The 8955-nt window shown below is 43.7% G+C and overlaps 1 protein-coding gene across 1 annotated transcript; it reads left to right on the forward strand.

Moving 5' to 3' along the window:
- Nucleotides 1–1720: 1720 nt before the first annotated feature.
- PSENEN (presenilin enhancer, gamma-secretase subunit) lies at nucleotides 1721–4106 on the forward strand. The gene is made up of 3 exons (XM_039325766.1): nucleotides 1721–1960; nucleotides 3287–3391; nucleotides 3742–4106. The coding sequence occupies exons 1-3, from the start codon at nucleotides 1900–1902 to the stop codon at nucleotides 3879–3881; spliced, it is 306 nt and encodes a 101-aa protein (XP_039181700.1). The 5' UTR covers nucleotides 1721–1899; the 3' UTR covers nucleotides 3882–4106.
- The last annotated feature ends 4849 nt before the right edge of the window (nucleotides 4107–8955 follow it).

Consider the following 8955-nt stretch of genomic DNA (forward strand, 5'->3'; position numbering starts at 1 on the left):
TTCTGGAAGTTGAAGTCCACAAGTTTTAAAAGTTGCCAAGACTGGCTGCACCTGATGTACTCCATCTCTCGCAAGTTCGGAATGTATTGCGAGGCTAAAACTCATCCCAACTACCAGCCCTTGTGTGACAACATTTGGAGTCAAAGGTTCAGGCCTGCTGTTCTGAATTAGCAGAGGCAAGGCACAGACAGGGAGGCTGAAAAAACAACCTGGAAAAAACACAATGGCAAAACAACAGTGTCCACAACCATGCCATGTGCAATTACCACATGCATGGCAACATCACATAAATATTGTCATTGCATCTTGCTATCCAAATAGCAGACACAAGTACCCAATTTGTTGCACTGATGCAACTGACTTTGCCCCCGAAAAACACTATGGCAGCATTTGTGAGGCGTCATTGCACAGGTCAGCATTTGGACTCTTGCAGACACTCTTGTGAAACTCCTTCTGTATGTGGTCACAAAAACTGCAGGGACATAAAATGAGCTGGAAATTTCATTTGGATAAGGTCATCTACGTCAGGGATCCTCAACCCCTGGTCTGTGGACCAGCACCAGTCCGTGGCATGCCAACAACCAGGCTGCGCAAACAAGCAAAGCCTCATCCACGGGATGCAGGAAACACATGAAACCCCACTCCACTAGTCCACAGAAAAAACTCTCTCCACAGAACTGGTCCGTGGTGCCCAAAAGTTTTGGGGTCACTGACCTACGCAAATTGCTCTGTGAAATTTGGAGTTATATCAGTATTTTTCAAATTAGGCAACTTTTGAGATGTATGGATTTCAATTTCCCAGAATCCTGCTGCTGGCTGGGGTATGATTGGAGTCCACATATGGTTAAAAAACATCCAGTTTGATAAACTGCGTTAAAACACCGATGCGGGCTACCCTCAGAGAAAAGGGGGGGGGGAAGACATCGTTCCGCACGTGACCCCCTTTCAAAATAACTACAACTTCCGGCATCCTCTTCTCCGATGAGAAATAAAATCCCAGCGTGCTGCGGGGTAGGCGTGATTTTGCCCTGTTGATTTCAAAAGCTAGATTTTGCAAAGTTGTAGAATCGCAGAGGATTTCGACTGGCTCCGGAATGAAAAATTAACAACAATCCAGGACGTTCCAATAACAGGCTTCTTTTTTAATGTGTTGGGTTTGCTTTTGCCTAATTGTGACATCGAGCAATGGTTACCAGTTTATTTTTCTCGGGGTGAGCTGCAGATCGCTACGCCTTGCATATCATTCAGATTTGCTTCCCTGCTTTCTGCGAGCGAGAGAAGACAACCGGGGTGCAGCGTCTCCTTCGCATTACAATTCCTATCAACCACAACTAGTTTAAAAAAAACCTGACCAGAAGAGGAATTGTAGTCCAAAGCGACCTGCGAGATAGCTTTAGGCCATTCACAGGGACTGTGTGCCTCTATCTCTATTTACCCAACGCGCTTCCGCTGATCAATTCCAAACCAAGGGGCGGCTATGTTTGTTTTAAACCCGGGTTGGGCTTTTGCACGGGCGGAGACTGCGCGTCGCGGCTCCCTTCTGTTCCCACGTGTTGTGCCAGCCCAGAAAACGCGAATTCCAACAGCTGAGTTCAGATGACCCTGGCTGACCCCCGCGTCCGGTATCCACTTTCCCGCGCCTCCCATCTCCCTTTCCAGCATCTGACAGACTACAGCTCCCAGAGTTCCTGGCGGCGAGGGAAGGGCGCGGCGGGGCGGGGCTTTCGTCCAGGAAGCAGCTGCGCCGGGAGGGAGAGGAGGAGGGTCTCCTTCGGGCGGGCGTCGGAAGAGCGGAGCGACGCGGGTTGGGTCCCCCTCGAGCCCCGCTCCGTCTCCAGCGCGGGGTTTTTTGCTTTCCTTCTGCCGCGGGGCTGGGAGGGGCCGCCAGCCGTGGGCACCATGAACCTGGAGCGCGTCTCCAACGAAGAGAAGCTAAACCTCTGCCGCAAATACTACCTGGGTGAGCCGCTGCTGGCGAGTCCAGCGCAGCCCGATTGGGGGCTGGGGGAGAGATGCGGCCTCGGGGAGACCCCGCAGCCCCTTGAATGCAGCCCCAGGTCTCCGCAGGGCGCTCGGGAGGGGGATAGGATTGGGGTCAGTAGGCAGGGTGTTCGGCGGAAGTGGGTCAGTGGCTCTCGGGCCGGGCAACTTTAAGAGACTGGCTGGGGGATTCTGGGAGTTGAAGTCCATGCCACTATAAGTGGCCAAGTTTGAAAAACACTGGGCCGGCTCAAGGAAAATATATTCATCGTGGTTGGCTGAGAGATTCTGGGTGTTGAAGTCCACCCACCTTAAAGCTTCCTAGCTTGATAAACATTGCTCTAAAATATAATTTGCTATTTGAAAAGACTGCAGGGATTTAGCAGGTTTATTATTTATTTAGCGTATGGCATGTCATACATGGATTAGCAATATAAATTAATATTTCAACTAGATTAGTAGAACCCAATAAAATATTTAATGTCAAAAAGTTCTATGTCTAAATATCAGTGTGTAGGCCATCTAACCACTGAAGTGCAGCATTGTTTATATTTTAAAAAAATCAGATACTAGACCCATATATGCCCTCCGCTTACAGCCAGTCACGATGTGATCTACACATTGCTTCCAGGTAGGGAAACAAACTTAAATTTTGACTGGTTGTTTATGAGATTGTTTACCTGCTCTTCATATCTAATCAACTTCAGACAGTTAGGTTCTTAATGTTTCTGCCCCCTATTTCCCCTGAAACAACAATCCTGTGAGGTAGGTTGGGCTGAGAGAAACTGGCTCAAAGCCCCTCAGTGGCACTTATTCATAAATAAGGACTGGATCATAGGATTTCCTGTTTTCTAGCTCAAAGAATCATTTTAGGCTTTCTTGTTCACTCTCAATTTTTTGGCAGTGGACCAAAAAAAAAATTATAATAGGGTGTAGCAAGAAAATAATTGCATTCAATTTCAGCCTTGAATGTCCATGGACAGCTGTGTGCAGATCATCTACCTCTATGCATTGTAGTGGTGAAAATGTGGAATTGGGAGGGACATGGTTGAGGAGAACAGTTCTAGACCTTGGGGATTAAGGAGCGCAGGTATTGGGAAATATAATCCACTGAAAACAAGGATTTGTGATTCAAATAATCTTTACTTTCTTTCTGAACTTGAGTTTGTGAAGAGGAAAACCAATTAGGACAAATGCACTTTTCTGTTCATGAAGCCCTTGTGAAAATCTCTTTTTTTTTCCACACCATCCCTTGAAGAAAATTCTATCAGGGGGGTAAGATAGTGTCTTTCTCCCATTTCTTTAGGTGGCTTCGCTCTGCTCCCTTTCCTGTGGCTGGTCAACGTTATCTGGTTTTTCCGAGAGGCCTTTTTTGCACCAGCGTACACTGAGCAGCTTCAGATCAAGCGCTGTGAGTTTCCCATGGGGGAAGGGGCGGAAGGGGATTCTAGTGTGTACAGCAGGGGTCCCCAACCCCTGGTCCATGGACCAGTACTGGGCCACAGCATGCTAGCAACCGGTCTGCACAAACAAGCAAAGCCCCATCCGCAGGATGCGGGTAGCACACAAAACCACGTACCCTCTGGTCTGTGGAAAAACCTCTCTCCACAGAACTGGTGCCCAAAAGGTTGGGGACCGTTGGTGTACAGCATGTCTTAAGACAACAGCCCTGACCGGCACTTGGTTCTCGATGAGGGGAGAAAAAGCATTGAAGGGGAATACTTAATTATTTTCTGGTAATTTCTTTCTACCTCTTCACAGATGTCCAGCGGTCAGCCTTAGGCCTCCTTTTCTGGGTGATTGTGCTCACAACATGGATCTCCATCTTCCAGGCACGCCGGGCCGAGTGGGGTGAACTTGGCGACTACCTTTCCTTTACCATTCCATTGGGCATCCCCTGATACACCTTCGTCCTCAACATGGAGCTTTGCATTTTACTGTTGGACTCCTCGAATAGCCAACTGGCTAATTTTTTTTCCTAATATCTCCTTTTCATAGAATCCAGGTTGGGATTATACTGTGATAAACTATGGTGGGGCCACCTCTTCTCTATGGTCCCCTGGATCATCAATTCCGGCTCTCCTTGACTACAAGAGATGATCAATAAAGATATGGTGATCTCTTCCTGTTGGCCTCCAGCGTGATGGTGTTGTGAGGGAGGGATAGGTGGTAGGGGGTGAAACCTCCTTTTTTCAAAACAGGTGTCTGGTTAGTGCGTGAACCTTGAATTTCTTGTTTCTTCTTGAGTGGCATTCTTGTCATGGAGTTGCACGTGAGGTGAATGTAGATCCAAAGGGCTCTGCTCAATGCTGAATGGTTCTGAACAGACCGAGACTTGAGGAGTTTGCTTTGGTCCATGATTCGTTTTTGTTTTTTTTTTTAAGTAAAATATTTATCAACACAGATAGACCTTGACTTACAACCATTTATTTAGAGACTGTTCAAAGTTACAACAGCACTGAAAAGAGTGACTTATATCACTTTTCACTCATGGTCATGTGATCAAAATTTGGACGCTTGGCAACTGACTGTATTTATGATGGTTGCAGTATCCCACGATCATGTGACCCCACTCTTTTTTCAGCCTTCTGAGAAGCAAAGTCAATGGGCAAGTCAGATTCACTTAACAATTGTGTTATTAACTTTAACAACTGCAGTGATTCACTTAGCCACTATGACAAGAAATGTCATAAAATGGGGCAAAACGTAACTCTCTCATTTAGCAAGAGAAAATTTGGATTCAGTTGTGGTCATAAGTCGAGGACTATCTGTATATCATATCACTGAGTATATAAGCTCCGTTTCCGTGCTAGCTAAGGATTGTAGGGATTGAAAGCTGACCTCTTTGGAAAGTGCCAGAAGGGAAAAAGCCACTGTCAAGTAGTGTTCTCAAGACTGATATAATTGATAATTCAATTGTTTAGGATTGCAAAATTGAATGATTGATTATTGAATTATCCCACTTTCTGGATAAATTAACCTGGCTTGGGTTCATACCATAGGCTAAGCAGTTAAAAAAGTCTAACAAAGGATAAGGTTATGCATGATTCACAAGTTGTATGAATGCAGGTAGGATTTTTTAAAATCTCTTTCTGAGGTGAAACATATCTAATACTCCTCCCCGTTTTCCCTACCATAACAAGCCTGTGAGGTGAGTTGGGCTGAGTCAGAGGGACTGGCCCAAAGCTATCCCAAAGGTGCTTTTTCATGAGACAACTGGACTTCCTTTGTTTTTCCTTGAAGACGTTTTGCTTCTCATCCAAGAAGCTTTTTCAGTTCATGTTCTTGGCTGGGAAGCGAAATATAAATAATATATAAGATTACAAGAAGAAAGCTTATAAGAATAAGCTAAGAAGAGGCTAGACAGTTACTTGTCTAAGATGGTATAGGTCAGGGGTAGGGAACCTTGGTTCTTTTATGACTGGTTCAGGAATTCTGGGTATTGAAGTCCACAAGTCATAAAAGAGCCAAAGTTCCTTACCCCTCGTATAGATCCCCCTGCTTGAGCAGGGGGGTGGACTAGAAGACCTCCAAGGTCCCTTCCAGCTCTATTCTATCTTCGAGTAAAAACAAAAGAAGTCCAGTTGCCTCTTGAAAAACCACCTTTGGGATAACCATGACCTGGATGACTGAGAATCTCCGTAGACATTTGGTGCAAAGCTGGTTTTCATGTTTTAAGGCAGGCCCAGAACTCACAGTCTCTTGGTTTCTAGGCCAGCACCTGCTGTCTTTGGTTATGTAACATATGTAACAGGAGGGCAAGACTCAGAGAGGGTAGATAATATTTTTGGTGGGCTTCTGTTTTATAAAAATTACATTGAGCCTGTTTTACCACTTTCACTATGTCAGAATCCAATTATATTTCATTTCTAGTTATCGACTATGGAAAACCCCGTTTCTTCCCTCTCTGGATTCTGTCATACTACGAAGGGGAAGGGGGATGAGCAAAGGGGTTTTATGGCTCTCACTTCCTTCGTTACAACTTCAAAGGGACTGAATGTGGATATCACCAAAAGGACTAACCATAACAATAGGGCCCATCAGCTTTCATCTACTACCCTCTGAAGTCTCCCTTCTGCTGGCCGTGAGGAAAAGGGGGTGGAAATGTAACGCCTGGGATTATCGCTGGAAGGGTGGTGGGGTGGGGGCTGCTTGGGAATGTTTAAAACCTTGAATGGTAGGGGTTGGCCCTCAAATCCTGTCTAGAACGCCTGCAACCATCTTCTCTTAATAAAGATGCCTGTTGGAAGAGATATTCCAAAGGTCTGTCTTCTTAAGATGTAAAGTGGGATGGGTCCTTACACACTATGCATTTCATGCCTCTTCTGCTTCAGGGCGGTAGAGAATTCTGCTGCTGATACCTTGCAGTTGTGATAGGAAGCAACTGGAAAATCCACAACTAATTACATCTGAGAACCTTACGTAGGTTAATGGGTTTCACTTGCTCATACCTGCTTAAGGGATCAAAAATTGGATGTCGTGTTGTCAAAGTGCAATACTTTTTGCCCTAGCCTAGACGGTGGCCTTTAGGTTTGTGCACATTTGGTGTTTTTAAATCAAGCCAAATGACACAACTTCAGAAAAATGGTTCTGATTTGGCAGATAGAGTTATAGGAGCTGCAAATAAAATTCTCTTTCCTGTCCCGCCACAAATCTCCCTGGCATGTCCTTTTTAAACCCATAACATGTATTGGCAAGCCAAAGGCAACAGAGCTAGACACACTCTGATTTTCACTCCCTTTCTTCCAATCTACCAAATGAAGTGGGTCATAAAAATCACAAAAATGGGCAGCTTCTGCCAATGCAAAATTAGGACCAGGATAGCTATAATCTGAGTTTAATTTTCGGAGCTGAAAACAACTTGTGAGAGAAGAAGCAGAGTGGATACAGTTGTGTCACAAATTTCAGTACCGTATAGTTTTCTCATTTTGCTAGATATGGGTGTGCCCTTATTTTTGTAAAAGCAATATGGGGATTGTGTTACTTTTTTAGCACAATGTGGCTATCTTTATGGTGGCACAAGGCTTTTTTTGTTAATTCAACAATGATCATATCTGCTGCAGTCAATAGCAAAACAGCATGCCTGGGCTGTGTCCCACATCTGTCCAAGCAAATGTGGTGCAGAAACCTCTGCAAAGCACAACGATCCTCCAAGACCACATTAATATAGTACGGGTACCCTTGAGACAAAGCTGAGATTATTAATCTAAAACCTTGATTTCCCTGGAATATTGGATGCCCTTTCAATTTTTAGCATGCTCTTTTAAGAAAACTATTTCCTCACAGCGATCCTCAGCAAAACAGCTCTAACCAAAATGGGGTGTTCTTCAATCCTGTTGGGAGTTAATGGAGCTCAGAAGCTTCCCTGATATTTGGAATCTGCTTGATTTTTGCAAATGCTAGAAGCCGCTATGAGCATTTATGCTGATGCCAAAATCTTCAGGAATTTGTAGCCTGTGCAGAATTCTGAAGCTTTGTGCGATGTTTCAGAAGTTAAATGGGGGAATTTTTTGATTGCTAGGCAAGAGCTTAATTCTTTATCCTCTTCCCTCCCACCCCATGCGAGGAAAATGTTGTGAGCAGGACATTGCCTGGATGCACTGGTATTTCTGATGTAGGCCATTAATCTGATGCCACTATTTGGCATTTTTCCCATTGTGGAGAAGAGAGGAAGAGAGAGAGAGAGACTCTGCTCTGATTTGCCATAACCTCTCAAGGATGGAGGCTTTGAATAGATGACTCATCCAGTGTAATATCCACTGACAATATTAATTGGGCAATATAGTGTACTTGACTAATCCTGTAATGTGATTTATACTTCATAAATGGGTCAAATTGAGGTACCTGGTGAGTGTTGAAGTAGAAATATTTCTCAGTTTTAACCAACAATGCCAACAATTAAACTTGTGGTAAATCAAAGAGGTATTTTCAACCCAGAGCTATGGCAAATCATGCTTCTGCTTTATTTCCTTCTAAAACTGAAGGCAACGGTGGTACATAATTCTGGATGACAATAAAAATGACCACAGTCAATGACCAGTCCATAAAACACCTTGCATACAGAAAACTGATATTGATTAACCAATTAGGTCCTGTAAACAGATCAATCAGGCGATCTGTTGCACATCTTTCCTATCACCTAAAAGCATCTGGCCACTTGTAAGGAAACGGAACCATTTGAATCTGAAAATAAAACTGAATGACCAAGATATTTAATTAGGTGTGGGGTTATGCTTCACGGCAAGGGTCTGGTGTAGAGGTTGGTGTCATAAAATAGGTTTGGTGGTTTCAGTTACTCCATCACATGGGCAACATTTGAATTTAAATGGAATGTCTTTGTATTTGCTTGGAAGTGCTGCAAATTAAGTAATTAAGAATGTGGAAGATCAATAATTGGCGTTTTTTCCAGTGGAAATTCTTAAATAGATGGAAAAAATGTATAATAAAAATCAGACATATATTGGGTGTTTTTTGTTGTTATTTACTAATTGCTGGTTAAGTGTAGACATTTCCTCCCACAATAATCTGTGAAGTACAGATAGTCCTTGACTTATGACAATTCATTTAATAACCATTCAAAGGACCACAGCACTGAAAAAAAGTGATGATTATTGCAGCATCCTGGTAGTGACATGATCAAAATTTGGGTGCTTGACAACCAGCATGTATTTGCAATGGTTGCAGGATCATGTGATTGCCATTTGCAAGTTCCCAGGAGGCTTCAAATGAGAGAAGATGGATTTGGTTAATGATTGCAGCGATTCACTTAATGACCATAGCAAAACAGTCATACAATCAGGCATAAATCACTTAATGTCTGCAAAGTCCCCAAATTTGAGGATTCTCGGCTAAGGGACTATTGCAATAGAAAGTGATAGTCTTCCCCTTTTAGATAGATCAATGTTTTTTAACCTCAACAACTTGAAGATGGGTGGATTTCAACTTGCAGAAATCACTGGGGAATTCTGGGAGTTG

Source organism: Crotalus tigris, unplaced genomic scaffold, assembly GCF_016545835.1.
Source record: "Crotalus tigris isolate CLP2741 ecotype Arizona unplaced genomic scaffold, ASM1654583v1 scf7180000024338.4412243, whole genome shotgun sequence".
Classification (NCBI taxonomy): Eukaryota; Metazoa; Chordata; class Lepidosauria; order Squamata; family Viperidae; genus Crotalus; species Crotalus tigris.